The sequence below is a fragment of the Narcine bancroftii genome, chromosome 1 (genome assembly GCF_036971445.1).
Source record: "Narcine bancroftii isolate sNarBan1 chromosome 1, sNarBan1.hap1, whole genome shotgun sequence".
In the NCBI taxonomy this organism is placed as follows: domain Eukaryota; kingdom Metazoa; phylum Chordata; class Chondrichthyes; order Torpediniformes; family Narcinidae; genus Narcine; species Narcine bancroftii.
In genome coordinates, this window is record NC_091469.1 from 248,862,967 (window position 1) to 248,886,046 (window position 23,080).

General features: G+C 45.1%; 1 protein-coding gene across 1 annotated transcript in view; it reads right to left on the reverse strand.

Moving 5' to 3' along the window:
• LOC138755183 (mucin-5B-like) overlaps nt 1-23,080 on the reverse strand; it is a 143,584-nt gene that overhangs the window by 107,448 nt on the left and 13,056 nt on the right. Inside the window, exons 4-16 of the mRNA XM_069920689.1 lie at nt 22,911-23,057; nt 22,150-22,313; nt 20,886-21,294; nt 20,507-20,758; nt 20,270-20,367; nt 19,881-20,097; nt 18,561-18,686; nt 16,086-16,203; nt 15,845-15,983; nt 10,950-11,060; nt 10,307-10,376; nt 6,706-6,843; nt 3,224-3,388 (exon numbers count right to left, since the gene is read on the reverse strand). Of these exons, the coding sequence (XP_069776790.1) occupies nt 3,224-3,388; nt 6,706-6,843; nt 10,307-10,376; nt 10,950-11,060; nt 15,845-15,983; nt 16,086-16,203; nt 18,561-18,686; nt 19,881-20,097; nt 20,270-20,367; nt 20,507-20,758; nt 20,886-21,294; nt 22,150-22,313; nt 22,911-23,057 (2,154 nt within the window). The remainder of the gene's footprint in view (nt 1-3,223; nt 3,389-6,705; nt 6,844-10,306; nt 10,377-10,949; nt 11,061-15,844; nt 15,984-16,085; nt 16,204-18,560; nt 18,687-19,880; nt 20,098-20,269; nt 20,368-20,506; nt 20,759-20,885; nt 21,295-22,149; nt 22,314-22,910; nt 23,058-23,080) is intronic.

Genomic DNA, 23,080 nt, shown 5'->3' on the forward strand with positions numbered 1-23,080 from the left:
AGTTGGGGTTGGGTGGAGTGATTAGGAATGTTGGGGGAGTGGTGGATGGAGTAGTGAGCAGAAAGCCATCATTGCCGAACAGAAATGAGGAATGATCTCTTCGAAACATACCAAATTCTCACAGAGCTTCACAGTGCAGAAGCAGTGATGATGTTTCCACTGTTTAGGGAGTCAGGAAGCAGGGGCTACAATCTCGAACTGAAGGTTTGATTGTCCAGGATAGAGATAAGGAGACACTACTTCCCCCAGAGACGAGTAAATCTTTCAAGGAAGCTGAGGAGGATTAATGTCCTCTGGTACTTGACTCCCTTCTCTGGTCAAAAGACCACCTTGATGAAGGGCTCAAGCCCGAAATGTCAGTTCTGTTTCTTTATCTTTGCCATTTAAAGGACACTGTTTGACCTGCTGAGTTTCTCCGGCATCCTGTTTTAACCTCTAACCAGCCTTTTGTGTTTTACTTCACCCAATCTATTCCTCTCATAATTTTGTCCACCGCTATGAGATCACCCCTCATCATCCTGTGCTCCAAAGTTCAAACCTGCTTGACCTCTCCCTACAGTTTAGGCCCCTGAGTCCTGGCAACATCCTTGTCCATCTTCTCTGCACCCTCTGTAGTCCTTGGGAATATTCAAGATAGATTAATTAATTTCCAACCAGTTGCCCAGCTATGGGAAAAATGTAGTTGGAATGAACACAGAAAAGATTTCCTATGTCGTTCCTTGGACCGGAGGGCTTGAGTTATAGAGAGAGGTTGGATAGACTGAGTCTTTATTCCTTGTAGTGTGTGAGGTGTGGTGTGACAATATAGAGGTGTGCAGAATCATGAATAAAGTGAATGTTCACAGTCTATTTCCAGGGAAGGTTATTCTAGTATGGGAGGGTGGAGATATGAGGTGAGAGGGAGAGATTGGAGAAGGGTGTGAAGGCCAAGTTTATCATTCAGAGGATGACCCAGATCTGGAACAAGCTGCGGGAAAATATGTTGAAGCAGGCACGATCGCGGTGTTCGAAAACAATCTGTATAGGTTTATGCAGAGGAAGAATTTGGACAGATATTCATCAAATGCAGGCAAGTGAGAGTTGTCCAGAATTCCAACTTGGCCAACATGACAAGTTGGGCTGAAGGGCCTGTTCCGTGCTGTCTGTCTCGATGGCCAAAGGAATCGGAAGGATTGGGGTTGGTGTGGGGAAGTGCTTTGAGATGGAACATAGAACATGTTGTTCGATGTGTGAAAATACGCCAACCGCTTTAAAGCCTGCTCCTCATCCTCATCCATACAGGACAAATTCAGCAGATGATGCAAGATCTACAAGAACTAAAGACCAACCAAAGTTTTGGGCCTGGGCCCTTGGCAAGGTCTGGACTAAAGGCAAACAGGTGCCTTAATCAGAACCATAAAACCATAGAACACGACAGCACAGAAACAGACCCTTTGTCCCTTCTAGTCTGAGCTGAACCATTTTTTTGCCTGGTCCCAATAGCCTGCACTGTCCATAGCCCTCCATGCCTCTCCCATCCACGTACCTGCCCAGCCCACATTTACCACTTCAGCTGGCAGCTTGTTCCACACTCCCACCACTCTCTGTGTGAAGAAGATCCCCCTCACGTTCCCCCTAAACTTTTCTGCTTTCACCCTTAACCCATGTCCTCTGGTTTGTATCTCACCTACCCTCAGATGGAATATGAGGTATGATTCCGAGTAGACCTGAGTTCACTGATCACTATCTACATTTACTCTGTCTTTACTCTTCATAGCTTTAAATACCACCATTAAATCTCCCCTTGTTTCTTCCATGGTCCAGGGATAAATTCCTAGCCTTTTTAACCTTTCCCTGTCACTCAGTTAAAAAGGTGGGGGGAGGGGCAAGAGGAGAGAAGACGAGAGAGGAAGGGGCATGGGGAGGTGACCTAAGGGTTAAAGGTCAGAGGTGGATAAAGGTGGGAGGATACAACATAAAACATGACAGTGCAGTCCAGGCCCTTCAGCCCCGGTGCCAACCTACTCGACAATCTAAACCTTCCCTACCTCATAACCATAACCCTCAATTTTTCTCGGTGCCTGTCCAAGAGTCTTTTAAATGTCCTTATTGTACCAGCCTCCAGCACTACCCCTGCAATGCATTCCAGGCACCCATGCCTGATGTCTTCACAAAACATTTCTCACCTCACATCAATCAGATGTCCTCTGGTGTTTGTTACTGTCACCCTGCAGAAAAGGTGCTGGCTGTCTACCCAAATGATGCCGTTCATCATCTTTAGACCTCTGTTAATCACTTCTCATCCATTTGCATTGCAAGAGGGGAAGCCCTATGTCTGTTCACTGTGCCTAATAAGATACATCCTCTACTCCAGGCAACATCCTAGTAAATCTCCTTTCCACCCTCCTCCAAAGCTTCCACATCATCCCTTCACGAGGAAACCTGTGTTGAACACAATACTCCAATTGTGGTCTAACTGGAGTGTTATAGAGTGGCAACATTACCTCACAGCTCATGAACTCAATCCTTCAACTAAACAAGGCCAGCATTCCATAAGCCTTCTTAAATTAACTTGTGCAGCAAGCTTGAGAGAGCAATGGGTTTGGACTCTGTACTCTTCTACACTGTTAAGAATCCTGCCATTAACCATGCACTCTGCCTTCAAATTCTACCTCCCAAGATGCATCACTTCACACTTATCCAGATTAAGCTCCATCTGCCAATTCTCCACCCAACTCTACATCCTCTCTATATCTTGTTGAAACCTAGGACAACTTTCTACACCATACACAACTCCTCCGACCTTTGCTTCATCTGAAAACTTACTGCCCCCCCCTTCCACTTTTTGGTATTGGTGGGGGTAGGATAGCTCTCTGAGAAGAGAGGGAAGAAAAAGTGTTGAAAGATGGAGAAAAAGAGAGAGGGATATGGGATAGAGGGGGACAGAGGAGGAATTTATCAGAAACTGGTGAAGTCCATTTTAATGCCATCTCATTGGAAAGTACCCAGAAGGAATATGAGGTATGATTCCGAACAGACCTGTGTTCACTGATCACTAAGTGGCATGCCAGGTGCAAATAAACAGTCAAACATCCCAAGGAAGGTGATTGTGCCATTGGAAAGATTTATGTTGGGTCAAGATCTTTCATATGGTTTTGGTCTCAGTATAAAGGAAGTCTAGGTTGAGGCAGTGTACTTTCAACCTGAAATTACCCTAGCCGATCTAGGCCAGTTTTGTTCTTACGGTTTTCAGCGCTGATGGCACAGGGGTCCTCCAGATGTTCTGATACAGATGGGCAGCTCTGCTGAGCTCTCCAGGTGTTTGCAAACGGTGTGGCAGTCCCCTCCACCAATCCATTACTTGCTTTGAAATCATCGTGCTGAATGTCATTAAAATTCCCACAGAAACCTGGGAAGAACAGCATGACAGCATGTTATATCCAGAAGGAAAACCAGCCAATATGTTACACCTGGCAGGAACAACACAATGATTCGCATGGGGATGGGGGGAGGTGAAACAGCATGATAATATGTTTTATCTGGGGGACCAGTGAGATTATTTGTTATATCTGGGGGAACAGGGTGATGATATGTTATATCGGGGGAAGAGGGTGATGAAATATTATATCTGGGGGAACAGGGTGATGATATGTTATATCTGGAGGAACAGTGTGATGATATATTATATCGGGGGAACAGGGTGATGATATATTATATCGGGGGAACAGGGTGATGATATGTTATATCTGGGGGGATCAGTATGATGAAATGTTATATCTGGGGGGACAGGGTGATGATATGTTATATGGGGGGAACAGGGTGATGATATGTTATATTGGGGGGAACAGGGTGATGATATGTTATATCGGGGGAAGAGGGTGATGAAATATTATATCTGGGGAACAGGGTGATGATATGTTATATCTGGAGGAACAGTGTGATGATATATTATATCGGGGGAACAGGGTGATGATATGTTATATCTGGGGGGATCAGTATGATGAAATGTTATATCTGGGGGGACAGGGTGATGATATGTTATATTGGGGGGAACAGGGTGATGATATGTTATATTGGGGGGAACAGGGTGATGATATGTTATATCGGGGGAAGAGGGTAATGATATGTTATATCGGGGGAAGAGGGTGATGAAATATTGTATCTGGGGGAACAGGGTGATGATATGTTATATCTGGGGGAACAGTGTGATGATATATTTTATCGGGGGGACAGGGTGATGATATGTTATATTGGGGGGAACAGGGTGATGATATGTTATATTGGGGGGAACAGGGTGATGATATGTTATATCTGGGGAACAGGGTGATGATATGTTACACCTCGGCCACAGACAGATATGTCAGTGTGGCAATGGGTGTAGAATTGAAAAGGTTGACCACTGGGTTGTCCCAGGCTGTGGCCAGTCTCCCTGATGTAGAGGAGGCCACAAAGGTACCATCGGATGCAAGTGAACTGTTTGCTTCACTTGGAAGGACTGTTTGCTGCCCTGAATGATGGTGAGGGAGGAGGTGTGGGCGCATATAGCATTTTCTGTGGTCACAGATGTAAATACCAAGGTGGTGATTAGTGGATGGGATGATGAGGGTGTCCTAGAGGTAGCAGTCCCTGTGGAAAATGGGGGTGGGGGGAGAGAAGGGATGTGTCTAATGGTGGGAGCACTGTAGGTGGAAGAAGTTGCATAGAATAACGTGTTGGGTGCGGAGGCTGACGGAATAGTCGGTGTGGAGAAGAGACCACCTTTTACTTCTATTGGATGCTGCATGACCTGAAATGTTTCTCTAGCACATTGTGTGGCTGAGGAATTAACTCTGTTCTGCTCAGTGTTGCTGGGCATCTATCTTGGATATCCACATTTGCATGGCATTTTGCTGTCCAGTTGTTTTTGTTGGGATTGCTAGTGAATGGTTGGTTATAAAGTTTCTCTCTTGACCCTGCAGATGCTGGAATCTGAATCAAAAGCAGGATGCAGGAATAAGTGGGTCAAGCAGCTTCTGTGGAGGGAAAAGGTGCAAGACGACCCCAGGTCAAGATCATGCATTGGGGGTGAGCAGAACAAAGTGTGTGGGGGAGGGAGGAAGGAATGGAGGGCTGATAGGTGATAGGTGGGACCAGAAGTGGAGTGGGGTTGGGAAAGGCGAATAGGTGGAGAAGAAATCAAGGTGGACAGGTCAGTGTGCCAGAGGAGTGGGGTCAGTGAAAGGTGAAAATTCAGCATTTTTTAATCATTGGTCGAAGCAAGTACCTTGAGTTGGAGCAATGAAGGAGGAGAGGTGACTTCATTGATATGTAGAAGATTATAAGCGACTTAGGAACAGCTGACACCTTTATTCTGGGTGAGAATGGCAAATATCAGAGGACATCTGTTCAAAGTAAGTGGAGGAAAGTTCAGGGGAGATGTCAGGAGTACTTTTTTTTTACACAGAGAGTGGTGGGTGCCTAGAATACTTTGCTGGATTGGTGAAGGGACAATATGGACATTCAAAAGATAGACAGAAAGAAAACAGCGTTACACTTGCACAACACTGTTACAGTGCCAACGATCAGGACCAGGGTTCAAATCCCCTGCTATTTGGAAGGAGTTTGTATGTTCTCCCCGTGTCTGTGTGGGTTTCCTTCGGGGACTCCATTTTCCTCCCACCTTTCGCACTGGGGTGTAGGCTAATTAGGTGTAATTGGGCAGCTTGGGCTTGTGGGCCGAAATGGCCTGTTACCGTGCTGTAGATCTAAATAAAATGCAGACTCAGCGACTGAAGTAAAAACACAAAGCTGAAGAAACTCAGCAGGTCAAACAGCTCTTTTATATCACAGAGGTAGAGATACATAAGCAGCATTTTGGGCTTGAGGCCTTCATCAAGCCCTTGGGTTTCTGCTGCATTGTGTTTTTACTTCTTCGAGAGGTGTGTGGGTGTGAGAAAAAGAGGGTTATGGGTGTAAGGGAGGGAAGGGTTAGATTGCTGTGGAGTAGGTTTATGTACATCAGTACACATCATGGGCTGAAGGGCCTGCAGTGTTATAGAATGTTCTATGTTCTTAAGTGGAACTAGACATGTTGTTTTCGTTGACTTCCTTGCAGCAGTGGAGAAGGCAGAGAACAGACAGGCCGTTGTGGGAGTGGGGAGGAACGAGCAAAGGATTCACAAGCAGGAGTTCGAGATGCTATCGTGCACAGAAGCTCTGCAAAGTGGTCACCTGGCTGACCCTTGGTCTTACCGATGTACCCATGTCATGAGCACCGGGTGCAGTCAGTCAGGTTAGAGGAGGTGCAAGGGCATCACTGCTTCAGCTGGAAGGGCCACTGCAGTCCTGGGATGGTGGTGAGGGAGGGTCGCTGCATGGGAGAAAATGCCAGGAAATGGGGAGAGAAGGATAGGCAGGGATGGGCAGACCAGGGAGCCATGGGCAGAGCGATCCCTGGGGAGAGTGGGGGTGGGGAAAATGTGACTGGTAGTGGGATCGTGAAGGAGCAGGTGGAAATGGTGGAGCATGATGGTTTGGATGTGGTGTCTGGTGGAGTTAAAGGTGAAGATAGTGGGCCATTGATCCAAGGAGTGGAGGAAATGTCCTGCTTGGTGACGGAAATGATTGGTAACTTGACATCCATCACGAAGACGAGACAGGGAAGAGCGGGCGACTAAACGTTGGACTGACAAAACTAAGGCCTCTAGTGACGACAGTGTTGTAGCGGGGCAGAAATTGGATAATTACCACAGGTCTTTCCCTTGTACGATTGGTCCAGGGTTATGTAGACTTGCATCCGAGGAACTAGCTGGACTTGTAGTTGCAGTCCAAGATTAGATTCCAGCAGGATATGGAATGTGGATGGTTTGAAAACAGTGTAGTTTGCTGCAAGTAAACCCAAGAGATCGGTTACTATCTATGTCTATTGTACCTATCTTGTGCAATTATCTCAAGATTCATGATTCAATTCATTGACCTTTTAATAAAACAATGTTAGATGACATGAAATTGTTTTTCCCTGCCATAAGGCAGACAGATTCACCATTGGCAGGAAAGAGAAAGAGAAGCAAAAGAGAGTTCACTTCTGCCCCCGCACCTCCCCCCCCACCAAGTCACCAAATATCCGTAGATTCACCTCCAGCACTTCCACAGCCACAGAGTCCTGTCCAAACCATCGGCCACCTGAGCTCCAGATCCCAACCTCCGAAATGGTCAAGAACCCTTCAGTGCCCTTGGCACCCCCTCGCATTCCATTTCCGAGACCTGGACCTGGTCCCCATTCAGCCAGTTTTGAGCCAGTCTCCAGCAGCCCCCAGCCTCATGGGTTCCTAGTCTCGCGTCGTCAGCAGCCGTCGCATGCGTTGGTCCTTCAGTCGTACTGCTCCGCCACCATGGGTCGGGTCACCTCTGCTTCTTCTTCTCAGACAGGGGATGGTCTCCCTGTTTTCTGGTGCCCTGTGCCAGTCCTCCACCCCCCTAAAGTCTGCAACCCCTCGTGGTCGCTGCCAATCATAGGTGCCGCCATCTTGGCCGCTGATACTGCAGTGGCACGATTTTAAATAAAACTTCCATCGGCTCCTTTAACGGGCCTGTGCAGAGCTGACAGCAGATGACTGGGCAGTTGGACCCCGTGAGAGCCCTGTATCTCCACTCCTCGCTCCCTGCGGGTCCGCACCATCTTCATAGCTTATCCATTGTCTTCCTGTGTCTACCTCATGTCTCACTCCCCTGTCTGGTCATGGCAGTGATAACGATTATGTGTTCATTGTCATACACGTATGTAAAATGTACATCGACACTAAAATTCTTACTTGCTGCAGCCAAACAGGCCTTTTTTGACAAAAATAAAACTCCACTCAGATACAATAAATTGCCCGCAGAAAGGAAAGAGTTAATAAATATTGACAATCACATCAGTGCAGACAGATCTTTTCATGTGAGATAGTTTGTGGTTCATGATTAAGGTAATAAGGGGAGGTTCAAGAATCTGAAAGGAAAAATTTGTTCTTGAACCTGGAGGTGCTGGTCTTCGGGCTCCTGTGCCTTCTGCCCGGTGGGAGCAGTGAGAAGAGGTTGTGCCCTGGGTGATGGGGGAGTAGGGTCCTTTATGATGTTGGCTGCCTTCTTGTTCCAGCGCCTCATGTAGATGAATGCAGTGGATGGGAGGTCGGAGTGTGTGATGGACCTGGCTGTGTTTGTTATGTTCTGTGATCCTGGGCCCTCGAATCCCCAAACCAGGCTGTGATGTAACCAGCTGTTATACCTTCCACCTGTAGAAGTTTGACGGAGTGTCCAACGACATGATAAATCTCCTCAAACTTTGAAAGTAGGGTCGCTTATGTGCTTTCTTCATGGTTGCCTCGATGTGCTTGCTCTAGGAAAGGTCCTCTGATTTGTGGACTACCAAGAACTGGAAAGTACCAACCTCTCCACCTTCCTCCCCTCAATCTGGACATGTGCACAGCCCCCTCGGCCTCCCCTTCCCAAAATCAGCAATCAGCTCCTTGGGCTTGCAAATGCTGAGGCCAATTGTGTTGTTCTGGCACCAGCTGTCCAGGTTCTTGATCTCCAATCTGTATTCTGAGCCCTCAGTTCCCGTTAATTAGCCAACACTGGTGAATTTGAAGATTGAGTTGGAGTCCAACCTGGGGGTTGAGGAACCAGTACAGGAGTCTAAGCTCACAGCCTTGGGCTGCCTCAATGATGATGTTCAGCAAGATGCAAGAATACTTTGTTTCCTTCTGACTATAGTTATTTATTGTTTATTTACAACATCTAATAGATTTATAGATATTCCCATGCCTGTCCTCTAATCCAGCTTTTCTGGATACAACTATTGCAATTTTAATTGCAATATTGCGATATCACATTTTTGCATTAACTGCAACACTGAATATTTACCCACCCTTTCATATTTATTGTTTTTTCCTCTCGTGTGGTCAGACCTGACCCAGCCACATCACCTTTCTGTTGGAATATTAGACCAAATTATGATCACCAAATGACTTCTCGATGTGTGAGCTAACACACAGATACTCTCCAATTGACTCTCAGCAAGGAGGCTGTCTGGCCCTTCGGCCCCTTCTGACCATGATGACCAAGTTGTATCTCCATGCTAGTCCTATTTGTTTACATTTGGTTGGCCTATATCCTCCTGAACCTTCCATGTCCATGTATCTGGACAAAGTCATTGTCCCACCCCTACCACTTCCTCTGATAACTCATACCTTTCTCCATCTCTGTGAAAAAGTTGCCCCCCTCCCACCCCAGGTCCCACTTAAATCTTTCCCCACTCACTTTAATCGTGCCCTTTAGTTTTTCACTTCCCAAACCCAATGCACAAATGTGCTGGAGAAACTCATCAGATTGTGCAGCATCCGCAGGAAGTAAAGGATATACCTGACAAGGAGCCCACCCCAAAACTTTGGTGACTCTTTACTTCCAATGAATGCTGAGTTTGCGTGTGGCACTCGACCTTAGTGTCTACTTAGCTCCATTAAGATTCCCCTATTCTGGAAAAGAGAATGTAACCATTCACCTTGTCTCAGCCCCTCATGATTTTATTAGCCTCGTTCACTCCAGGGAAGGATGCCCAGCCTGGAACCATAGGGCAAGGAATGGTAGACATTTGGATTGCTTCCCTTTAGTAGTTAGGCCATTGTGCACAAGAGTTGGGTATCTTGCCTCAAACCTGGTGATCAGATTTACACAATGAATTCCGAGTGTAGTTTCACCATGACATGACATCCCAACTCTTGTTCTCAATGTCCAGACTGATGAAGGCAAGCATGTCGAACCCATCTCATGGAACATTGTATCCTGGGTCTCTCTATTCCACAATATGATGGATCGTCAGAGCAGCCAAGAAGACCACCATTATTGATGATGTTCGCTGGGAGTGTTGCTTAAGTGGGGCTCAAAGAATTATAGAGGACACTTTCACATCAAGCACACAGGATTGTTGAAATGTAAATCGTGTAAATCATCCCATATCCATCTAAATGTTCCCTGTTCGTGTACCTAAACACATATTTTAAATTATATCTTTATGCAAGTGCATGATTATTATGCACTTTGTGTCTGTGCATGTGTGTGTGTGTGTGTGTGTGTGTGTGTGTGTCTATCTGTCTGACTGTCTGTCTGTCTGTCTGTCTGTCTGAGTCTGTGTGTGAGCCGTGGTCCATAGAAATCCTGTTTCATCTGGTTTTATATGTACAGTGAAATGACAATAAACTTGAAGTTGAAAGGCTGTGACAAGTAATACCTGAACATTTATCGATCGATGTATGTCAGATGGTATCAAACAGCAAAAAGGTACCTGCAATAGATTTTACCAGAGCTGCCTTACCTGTAACCAGTGGCAAAGTCATCTTCATTCCATTCATGATGACATTCCCATTATCTTTCAAAACAAGGATCTGAAAATCAAACCAATAATTTGAGAGGAATTGTTTACGATGTAAATTGTGGATTTGAATTAGTGAATGATTTTTGAGGTGCATTTTGAAATCTCTGAGTATTATAGATGCAGACATGTTTATAGCCAGAACATTGACCTCTATTTGTAATCGATACAAGCAATGAGAATAAATTCTTGCCTTGAGTAATACTTCTAGGGAGTAAGGCAGAGATTGATAAGTTCTTGGTTAGCCAGGCCATCAAAGGTTTTGGGAATAAGGCCAGGCAGTGGGGCTGAGTAGAAAAAGAATCAGCTCAAGATTAAATGGTGGGGCAGACTCAATGGGCTGAATAGCCTATTTCTGCTTCTATGTCCTATGGTCTAAATGTAACTGACAGGAAAATAAATATTGAGGAAGAGTAATAAAGAGAGACATCTAAATCAAAAAGAAACAAGGTCCCGAAATGTAAAAGAGTTCCATCTGCATCAGAAGATGTGTATAGTCTGAATGACGATTTATATCATGTCGTTAGCAACGGGGCTATTGAGTGCAGTGGTGATGTTTAGTCCCATTAGCTCTGGAATCACTTACATTGTGCTTGTGGTCTGTCGATAACACCACCGTTTTTAAGCAGGTTTCAGTTGATATGGTTCCACAGGGCACAATCTCTGCCAGTAAAGTATAACGATGCTGATCACAATCCTGTCAAGAGAGAAATATCGAGCTGGTTAGTGGAGATAGATTGCAATGCAAGAACGTGCTGGAGAAACTAGTCTGCAGGTAGCTGATGAAGGGGCCAGGTCCAAAACATTAATTGCCCATTACTTCCTGTGGACGCTGTGTGAAGGGGCCAGGCCCAAAACATTAATTACCCGTTACTTCTTGTGGACGCTGTGTGACCTGCTGAGTTTCTCCAGCACATTTGTGTATCGCACTCAAACTTTCTTGTTTAACTCTTGTGGAGATAGGCTGTTGAGTCTGAGGAACAGGATTGTGCAATAGATGGTAACAAGATAATCCCTTCAAAAAATGTGGTTGTTAGAATTTTCTTGTTAATTTTTAAATAAACATTTTTTTTTGAAAGACTGAATTAAGAAAGGGTGAACTTATTGCAACCTATTCTGCAATCCTGCTTCTCGAACTCAACAACCTTCCTCCACGAGAGTTCAACAGGAAAGTTTCCAGACACTGGGATAAATGTGCTGGAGAAACTCGGCGGGTCATGCACCACCCACAGGAAGTAAAGGGAAACCAACGTTCCGGGTCTGGGCACCTTCGTCAGGAATGTGGATAAACAGGCTGATGACTAAATTAGGTAGGAGGAGGAGAGGAGGGAGCGGGGGGGGGCAAGGGGTGCAGCACAGGCTGATGAGTAAGAGACAATTGGTGGATACAGGTGAGAGGGTAGAAGAGATAAAAAGCTGAATAGTGATCAGGGAGAGGGGGACTCTGATAGGAGAGGGAAGGGAAGGGGTGGGGAACTGGGAAAAAGGAGAAAAAGGGATAAGGAAAGAGAGAGAGGCTGGGGGTTCATGGAAATTAGAGAATTCGATGTGAATGCCATCTGGTTGGAGGGTGCCCAGTGGGAATACAAGGTGTTTACGAAGGAACCTGGAGGTTTTATAACTTCAACTGAGAGCTTTATATCTGATTTAACACATTCAAATGCAATGATAATGGAATCAATGGATTTTTTTCACGATTATACTTTCTGTAAACTCACTTAAGATCAGCATCGTGGTGTCCTCAATTATTTCATTAAAAAAACTCAAGCAATAATGTTGATTATTTCAATTTTTACCTTGGTTTGCTACCTTGTCGTTTTCCCTGAAATCCCTCCAAGACATCAGGGACAGTTTCCTGGGGGTTTTATTTGTGATCCAACAGATCTCTCCCTCTCCTCAGTTTCCAACCTCTATCCTTTCACCTATCCCCCCATCACCTCTCAGATTTTTCTCCTCTGCCCTCCCATCTGTTAGCCCGGGCTCCTCCCCCTGCCCCTTCCTCCCACCGCTCTTCCCTTCCCTTCCAACTCCACCTTTTTATCCTAATTTTTGCTGACACCTTGTCAAAAGCCTCAGGTCTAAAACATCGTTTACCCTTTCCTTCCAATGGATGCTGCATGTCCTGCTGAGTTTCTCCAGCACTGTTATGAATGGAACTTGCCAGCTTGATCCTTTAACCCCTATCTTATCTATTTATAGTCCTTTTTTAATCCAATTAGTTTACTTTTTTTCTTCACAAGTTCCTGCAGCAAGTAAGAATTTTGGTGCAGATATACATTGTATGACTAGAAACTCATTATCAGTTTGAAATTTTCCTCAGAATTTGGAGTCCACCTTCCCAATCCATTGGGGAACGTAAATATTTGTGGCTGATAGGTGTTTTTGAGTTGTTCAGTATTTTTTTCCACAAGGACAATATTCTTTCTCGTCAGAAGGTGACAAACATAGGAAATGTGATGATACAAGAGCGAGTCTAAAACTCTTTCATATTGGAACCATAGAACCGGTGGCAGGTTGACATAACGGTTAGCAGAACCCACCCTGTCTGTAAGGAGTTTGTATGCTCTCCCCGTGTCTGCGTGGGTTTTTCCCAGGGCCTTCCATTTCCTCCCACTGTTCAAAACGTACCAGTGGTGTAGGTTAATGGGGTGTAAAATAGATGGTACAGACTCATGGGCTGAAATGACTTGTTACAGTGCGGTATTTCTAATGTTTAAAAAAACATAGAACACCATAAAGCACAAAAACAGATCCCTTTGGCCCTTCTAGTCTGTGCTGAACCATTTTTTCTATGTAGTCCCACTGACCTACACCCAGACCATATCCCCCCATGCCTCTCCCATCCATGTACCTATCCAAATTCCTCTTAAATGTTAAAATTGAGCCTGCGTTCACCACTTCAGCTGGGAGCTCATTCAAATCTCCCCTCATTCTTCTATGGTCCAGGGAATAAAGTCCTAACCTTTCCCAATAACTTAGTTCCTCAAGTCTGGGCAACATCCTAGTAAATCTCCTCTGCTATTGATATAGTTCCTGTAGTTAGGTGACTAAAACTGCACACAATACTTTAAATTTGGCCTCACCAATGTCTTATACAACTGTAACATAACATCCCAACTCCTGTACTCAATACTTTGATTTATGGAGACCAAGTTGCCTAAAGCTCTTTTCACAACCCTATCCTCATGTGACACCACTTTCAGGGAATTATGCATTTGCATTCCCAGATCCCTCTGCTCTACCTCCCTCTGTTCTACAGCCCTACCATTTACCGTGCGTGTCCTTTCTTGGTTTGTCCTTCCAAAATGCAACCCCTCACACTTGTCTGCATTAAGTTCCATCTGCCATTTTTCAGCCCATTCTTCCAGCTGGTCCTGATCCCGCTGCAAGCTTTGAAAACCTTCTTCGCTGTCCACAACGCCTCCAATCTTAGTGTCATCTGCAAATTTGCTGATCCAATTTATCAAATTATCATCCAGATCATTGATAAAGACAACAGACAACAATGTTCCCAGTACTCATCCCTGAGGCCAAGTCACAGTTCTCCAGTCTGAGAAGCAATTGTCAAATCCAGTTCACTACATGAATACCTGGAGTCTGAACCTTCCTGACTAACCTTCCATGTGGGACCTTGTCAAAGGCCTGACTAAACTCAACATGGACAACTTCCACAGCCTTCCCTTCGTCAACTTTTCCAGTAACCTTCTCGGGAAACTCGATAAGATTCTGTCTTATGAAATTACATTGGCCAATGTATGTTCGTCCTTTAACTCCATTCTTCAACATTCATATCAAAAGAATAGCAGCAAGTTTCTTTTCTTCCAAAGTGTGATGAATAGATGTGATCACTTTAGCAGAGGCACAATGAGTTGAACCCGAAAGTAATTTAAATCACAATGCCATTTCCTCTGGAAGGAAGTAAGGAAACCTGAGAAAATGATGCAGCAAACAGAACCACTTGCATGCACTACGGCTTGGACAATGTCCCTGGCTTTGGAGCACAGGAGGCATATCCTGTTAACTCTTAATGGATCTGGTTATAGCATAAAGCAAGGATCTTGGCCCCAGTTCAACATTAACAAAGTATAGTGAAACCCTTTGTATCTGGCACCTATGGAGATTGGTAGACACCAGATCAGTGTATTTTCCGGAGAAAATGAGACTTACTGTTCCAATGCCCTAATGCATTAAGAATAAACAGTTTAAAGGACAAAAGGCAAAACTACATGTACTTACACTGAACAAGCTTCACCTGCATGAATATATGAACATTAAAACATTTTACTTTACTCTCCATCACATTCTTTGAAAACATTTAACCATCACTATATCTGCAGGTTCCTCCCCCTCCACAGAGCCGCCCAGAAGACAAACAATAACATTATAGATAATTGACCTCCCCCTCCCCAAAGTTTACAGATCAAGCCTCTGATTGGGGCAACTCTTATGAAGTTGGGATAAGGAAACACTTTAAGAGAGTCACCTAATGGTGAGCAGCATCGACCAGTTCTTCATGCAAGTGGTTCTGTTTGCTGCATCATTTTCTCAGGTTTCCTTACTTCCTTCCAGAGGAAAGGGCATTGTGATTTAAATTACTTTTGAGATCAACTCGTTGTGCTACTGCTAAGGTGATCACATCTACTCATCACATTTTGGAAGAAAAGAAACTTGCTGCTATTCTTTTGATATGAATGTTGAAGAACGGAGTTAAACGACGATCATACATTGGCCAATGTAATTTCATAAGACACCATTTCATTCAAATGCAACTTTTTTATTCAAACTTGATTCAATAGCTGCCATGAGCAAAGCACGACCAAGGCACCCTGCTGCCTACATATTTGTTCCCATCTTCACTGAAGGTTTATGTGTTACTTCGGGACAGCACTGTTGGCATAGGCGTAAGTGCAACGCTGTTACAAGGCCAGCGATTGGGACTGGGGTTTGAGGCCCAAGCTGTCTGTAAGGAGTTTGTACGTTCTCCCTGTGTCTGTCTGGGATTTCCCCGGGGGCTCTAGTTTCCTCCCACCATTCAAAGCGTGTAGGTCATTTAGGTGTAATGGGCAGCATGGGGTTGTGGGCCGAAATGGCCTGTTACCCTGCTGTAAGTCTAAATTTAAATATTTAAATTTAAAATCTAATCTAAATTTAAATTTTAAAAAATCAGAGAACATTTACTTTTACAAATTTAAACTTACATATTTTTACCTCATTGTATTCTAATTTATTTTAATTTTTTTAAACATATTTTTCTTGATTTTTTTTGCTAGTTGCTTGAATTCCAGGTACCAGGGGTTTGACTGTGTTCCGTCTATGTTTGCTGGGGTTTCAGTGCAATGAAATAGAGTGCTCCCACTGTGCAGGCAGAACCCAGGACGAAGTTAGAATGGCCTAATTGGTCTTACATGGACAGTTATAAGGCACATGATAATACCTTTGGCAAACGTGTACTATAGAGAGAAAGTGAATAAGTTATATTACCTTGGAAAGAATGTAATAGCAGTCACCATGAAATGTGTACTTCATGCCATCAAAAGTAGAGACATGCGCACCCCCCTCGAAAGTGCAGATACCAGGACAGGGTAGATTCTTGCACAGCCACTTGCCACCATTGCAGACACTTGAATGAAAAATGGACAACAATTCAGTGCATTGATGAAAATCTGGTGCGATCTGGCGTTAACCAAGCTCTTTTACAGTAAGGAATTGATACTGCCTGTACCATTCTTCACACTCAGTTGAAATCAAGGAGCCTGGGTTGTGTTGTTTGCCGTTCATTGTACATTTGCAGTCCTCCACTTTGACACATCCAGAGTTGGTGTAATCGTCAATCACCATTCCTGAAAGAACAAAGAACATTACAGCCCAGTGCAGGTTGTGAACAAACTCCACTCCCTTCCCTGAAATAACCCTGCCCCAACTCCCTTCCAACTGATCTCTCAAAATGCCTCTGCTCTCTGCACTGTTTTAATCTGCTGTAATTATGTGAGCATAGCCTTTCTGGATAGCACATAAAATGAACCTTCTCATTGTACTGCGCTTCATGTGACAAAAATCATGAACTTAAAAATCAGTCACTGAAGCCTGCTGGTTTCTCGACTTTTGACACCTAGGGATTTAATTTGTTCATTTTAATTTAGAGATAACAGACCCTTCCGGCCCATGAGCCCACACCCCCAATTACACCTTGCGGCTGAAAAGATCATGGGGTGGGTGTGGAGAGAAAGCAGCAATAGGGGACCGAGGACATAAGATCAGCTGAATGGGGAGGCAGGCTCAAAGGGATGAATGGCCTCCTATTGTCTGCCTTTAAGTGGAGGGGACCGTTCTGATAGGTAATGGGAGCTGACTTTTAGCTGTGTTATTTTTAATTCTGGTTTACTTTAATTTCAAGACACAACACAACAGGCTCTTCTAGCCCATGAGTCCATGGTGCCTGCATACATTGAATAATCCACTAACCCCATAGTTTTAGGAATATGGGAGGAAACCCATGCATATATGGGTTGGGACGTGTAAATTCCTTATGGACAGTGTTGGATTCAAACTCAGGTGCTGGCACTGTAACTGCACCCACTCTTTGCATCTGGATTCTGGACTTCTTGATGGAAAGACCACAGTCTGTCCGGGTTGGCATCAAAACCTTGTCCCATCAGGTTGAGACCTGGTGCACCTCAGGGCTGTGTGCTCACTCACAACTGCACTAACACATTCAGTTCCAACGATATCCTCAAATTTGGCCTCTTCAGCAACAATGATAGTTGCATTACACAGAGGAATTAGAAAGTCTCGTAAAATGGTGGGAGAACAACAACCTGAGTCAATGTGGACACAACAAAGGAGATGATTGTGGACTTCAGGAGGACGAAGGTCGACCATTCTCCACTACGCATTGACGGTTCCATCAGGGAGAGAGTGGAGAGCACAAAGTTCCTTGGCAAGCATAGAGTCGAGCAGGCATGGCAGCATCTACACTTCCTAAGGGGGCTGAGGAGGGCAAGATTAGTGGCCCCCACCTTGACAACCCTTTTCCTAGGAACATAACTGAGAGTGTCCTTTCTGGCTGCATCACCGTGTGGTACAGTAGCGGCAAGGCTGCAAGGACTAGAAGATGAAACAAAGGATCATTCAAACAGCCGAGGGGTTACTGGGGTCTCCCTTCCCCCTATACATTTACTGTCGGTGGTGGGAAATTGGGCTCAAGGAATTATAGAAGATCTTTACCATCAAGCGCACAGTATCAGAGCCACTACCATCAAGGAGATGGTACAGGACATCAAAATCGAGATCGCCTTTCTTCCCACAGGCTGGGAGACCTGATGAACTGCAAACATTAAAATCATCCCAAATATTTCTACTTTAGTTCTTTATGCCATCTTTCCACACTGTGTTTTGTGTGTTTTTGTGCATGAACTATGGTTGGGAAGGCGCTGTTTTGTCAGAATAAATATCTACAATAAAATAATGATAAACTTGAAGAGCATTGCGCTATAACACAGTGCTGCTCGTTTGTAGATTTATAACATAAATTAGCAAGGCATTGATTTGAGTGTAAATTAGACATTCCTTCATCATTCTGCTGTTGGCACCAGGGCAGAATCTGCAGATTTACGCTGGCGCCTTTGACTTTCAGGGCAGCACTGATTAAACAGGAAAGTCTACAGATAATCTGTAGAACACTCAAATGTTCTGGAGAAACTCACAGGTCTCGCAGCATCCGTAAGGAATGAAGGGTAGCCAATGTTTCGGCCTGTGACCTTCATCAAGCTATAAGCATCTGAATAAAAAGGTAGGCTGAGGAGAGGAGAGGAGGGAAGGAGGATGGGCACAGGTCAACAGTTAAGAGGTTAGATGTGGAGGTAGGAGGGAGGGTAGAAGATGAAAAAGCTGAAGTGATGGAGAGAGGGAAGGGAAGGGAAGGGGTAGGGAGCTGAAGGTATAGGTAGAAAGGTAGCAGAAGTGTAGAGAACGAGAAAACCATGGGGGAGGGGTTTAGCAGAAATGGAGAAGTCAATGTTAATGCCATTTGGCTGTAGAGAGCCCAGACAGAATAGAAGGTGTTGTTCCTGCAATTTTTGGGTAGCCTTGGTTTGGCAGTTCGTGAGACTAACCTTAACCTTCACCCTATTGCCAGAGTGGGAATGGTAGGTCGAATTAAAATGGCTAGGCTTTGAAATACTGAGCCTCAAAAGCTTACCTGGGGGGCAGAAACAGCCGTCCATGAAGTGCTCCTCACATAAGCTGCTTGTGTCCAGGTGAGAACAGGAATCCATGCATGGAGAGCCACTTTCCTGGTAGATCATATTGAAAGGACATTTCTTTGCTGCAGACCAATGCACAATGTAGGAATATTAAACTGATGCCGATAACATTAAACATCATAAGAAATCAAAGATTCATGAGGATATCACAGGGACTGATGGAGTTGATTATTATGGAGAAAATGGATAGTCCGGTTCTTTATTCCCTGGAGTGTAAATTGAGCAGTAGTTCTCAACCTTTTTCTTTCCACTCACATACTACTTTAAGTAATCCCTATGTCATTGGTGATCTGTGATTAGTGAGGGATTGTTTAAGGTGGTATGTGGGTAGAAAGAGAAAGTTTGAAACCACTGTTTTAATCATCCCTAATAGACTCGTTATGTGCACAGTTTCAGAAGGAAACAACTCACTGGCTCCTCTGGGACAAAGCAGTTCCTCAGCAACGTGTATCCTGTGACTCATCCTGGCTACCCTAGCACCTCCCCAGCCTGCAATCTCGACACCCACGAAGGGCAGGAGAAGTAGGGATGGGTGAATCCCCCTCCTGCAGCTCGCTGTCAGGTCACAGACTGAGAGTCTGGACTGTGCTGCACCATTTCCAGTCGCGAGGATCTCCACCACCCCCTCATGCAGATTCCAACACCCACCCTGGAACTCTCTGGGAAGAAGAGTCTTTGAATGCTTTTAAGGCAGACATGGATAGAATCTTGACAAGCCAGGAGGAAATAGGAGTTGAGATGGATGGAGTTAAACAAGAAAATCAGCATTTGCTGGGGTCGAGTGCAATGCTCAACTGTGCTGGATAAACGCAGCATTCGTAGGAAGTAAAGGGTAACTGACTTTTCCTGAGTAAGGGCCCAGGCCTGAAATGTTGGTCACCCTTTAATTCCTCTTGCTGCTGCGTCACCTGCATGTTTGTGTATGGCATTCGACCCCAGCATCTGCAGGCTTCTTGTTTCACATTTACATTGTCTCACTGTTTCTTTAAGAGAAACGCTATATCCCTTGATACAACCATTTGTTGGGTTGCGGGTTTCAATCCAATCAGCCCCAATGTTTGGAAAAGTTACTCTACAGCAGAGTGGAGAGGAGAGTGGTCTGTTTGGGAATGTTGGCTCTACGTGGTTTAAGGGTGATTCCTGGTTCCTCCTGGTCCTCTGTTCATTTGGTATTTCTATCCCTCTCCCTGCACCCACCTACATTTTCCGCAGTGAATGGACCAGCGCACATCAACCTTTATGACTCAATTACTTACGGCAAAAAGTGTCGGTCCTCCAGTTTTCTGGTTTGCCTCCGGCGTGGGAGCATTGCCGTGAATACTCAGAGATGGTACTGCACAGGCAGAAGGAGTCGAGAACTTTGTCACAACTGCACATGTCCAGCATGCATGCCCGTATATAATGCTCGTTGTTTAAGCGGGACGTACAGTCTGCAAACGTACTTCTTGAGAGGAAGTTCTCACAGGCTTCTCTCTGAAAAACATGACAGTTAGATGTTGGAGAGCAGCATCTGAAACTTCAGTTATTGGCTGGTTATCAAGGAATGCAAAGGAGGCAAGGATGGGTGTCTCTCTGGTTGTGGGCAGAACCTCAAGGATTGGTGTTGGGCCTCAAAGCAGGGAAGACACCAAGGTAAGACTGGTACATTATTTGGGCGGCACAGGGACAGGAGGAAGTATGAGGACAATGGGATGGAAAGAAGCAAATGGGGGTTGGGGAGTTTGACATCCATTTGCCCTGGTTCTGTTCCACATCATCAAACCTCCGTCAGATCTTGCCACAACAAGGACGCCATCCATGGAAGGTCCATGCAAGCAAGATCATTCAGGGCAAAGCAGCAGGAAACGTTTGGTTGTTTCTGCAGGCTGAACAAAGCATTTACCTAGTCTGCTTTCTTTTCCCAGATTTGTTTCAGTCTTTGTAGAGCAGGCCTCTTCGGGAGTAAAGGATGAAATAGATGATCCCTGAAGTGAAGTGTTGCTGCACTTGGAAGGACTGTTTTGGGCCCTGAATGGTGGTGATGGAGGAGGTGTGGGTGCAAGCATGGCATTTCCTATGGTTACAGGGATAGGTGCCAAGGGGATGATTGGTGGGAAGGGAGGAACAGATGAGGGAGTCACGGAGGGAGTGATTCCTGTGGAAGGTGGAGAGGAAAGGAGAGGATAAGATGTGTCTGGTGGTGAGATCACGTTATAGGTGGTGTAAATTGCGGAGGGAAACTGCAAGAAAGGCACCACTTGTGCCCACACCTCATCCCTTACCACCATTTTGGGTCCCAAATAACACTTGCAAGTGAGGCAATGCTCCATTTGTGAATCTGCCAAGGTCATCTACTGCATCCAGAGCTCCTGAAGAGGCTTCCTCTACATCGGAGAGTCTGGGTGATTGCTTGTCCATTGTAATAGCAGAGAACTTCCTGCGGCAACCAATTTTACATTCCCGCCACATATCCTTGCAGACATGTCTGTTTATGGTCTCATGCACTGCCAGACTGAGACCACCCACAAATTGGAGGGACTGCACCTCAAATTGTGCCTGGGTACCCACCAACCAGATGGCATTAACATCGACCTCTCCAGTTTTTATGTCAGGCCCCTCTCCTAATCTCTCTCTTTCCCAATCCCTGTGTCTCCTTTCCCAGGGGTGCAGGGAGAAAGCAGTAGTAGGGGGCTGAGGTCACATGATCAGCCATGATCATACTGAATGATGGAGCAGGCTTGAAGGGCTGAATGGTCTCCTCCTGCTCCTATGTTCTATGTTTAAATGGAGGGGGCAGCCCATGTAATGTCGACTGACTTTTAACTATGTTATATTCACATTTAATTTAATTTAATTTGGTGATACAGGAGGGGACAGACCCATCCATCCCATAAGCCCACACCACCCAATTACACTCATGTGACCAATTGACCAAGTAGCCCCATACATTTAGACAGTGGCAGATTCATGGCCAGGTTGTTGGTACTGCAATGGTATCACACTAACCGTGTAGATGAAGAAATATTGAATAGAACAGAGAAACATGCCTATCAGCCTATCTAGTTTGTGCCAAACTATTATTCCACATAGTCCTATTAATCTGCATCACATCCCTCCATACCCCTCCCATCAATGTATCTATCTACACTTTTCTTCAATATTCAAACAGAGCTCACATTTACCACTTCAGCTGGCACTCTCAATGGTCTCTGCATAAAGAAGTTCTCCTGAATATTCCCTTTAAAAATGTCCCCTTTCACCCCTAACCCATATCTCACTTCACCTCTGTGGAAAAAAACCTGTGTGCATTTACTCTGTCTACCCTCTTTACAATTTTACATACCCCTATCAAATCTCCCCTCATGCTACAACACTCCAGGCAATGAAGTCTGAACCTGCTTAACCTGTATCTCAGCTCCTCTACTCAGGAGATTTACCAGGATGTTGCCTGGATTGGAAAATATGTCTTATAAGGCAAGATGAGCAGAGGCAGGGCTTTTCTCTTTGGAGAGAAGAAGAATGAGAGGTGACTTAATGGAGGTCTACAAGATTACAAGAGGCCTGGATAAGGTAGGCAGCACCTTTTTCCTGGTGTTTGTAGCAAACGCTAGAGGACATTTGCACAAAGTGGAGGGAGGGAAGTTTAGGGGAGACATCAGGGGTAAGTTTTGTGGGTGCCTGGAATGCATTGCCAGGGGTAGTGGTGGAGGCTGGAACGATAGGGGCATTTAAAGACACTTAGGACCGTGGATGAAAGGAAAATAGAGGGTGACGAAGTAGGGAGGGTCGAGGTTCCTTTCGGTAGGTATATATAAATTGGCACAACATGATGGGCTGAAGGGCCCGTACTGTGCTGTAGTGTGCTATGTTCTATTTATTTATTTATTTTCAAATTTAAACATACAGCATGGCAACAGACCATTTCGGCCCATGAGTCCGTGCCACCCAATTTGCACCCCATTGATCTACATCCCTGGTACATTTTGAACAGTGGGAAGAAAACCCACGCAGACACGGGGAGAACGTATAAACCCCTTACAGACCAGGATTCGAAGCCCCAGTCCGGTTCTGATCGCTGGTGCTGTAACACCGTTGTTCTAACCGCTTCACCAACCTTTACAAAATGATGTACTCAGGTGTTTTTCCTTTCATTTGTTTTAAAAATGTGGAAGGGACATTTACACAGACTTTTCTCTAAAGCATTTTCCAGAGGTATTTCCTTGTCAAGTCCTTTGTTCCTGGTGGACTTGGTTTGCAGCCTTTCTCTCAGGCGGGGTAAGAAGGGGAGGGCGCGGGGCACAAAATACATGGCTCTGCAGCCTTGCAGTGGGATCTTACATATTGTTCACACAGCACACTGGTTTCTGTCTCCTGCTCATCCACGTCTCGACACATTTCATTTGGCTGATGGATTTTATGCCGGTTTCCAAACTGGATCGGTGTTTGTTGCTGCCCTGCAATGTATGAACACAGCCAT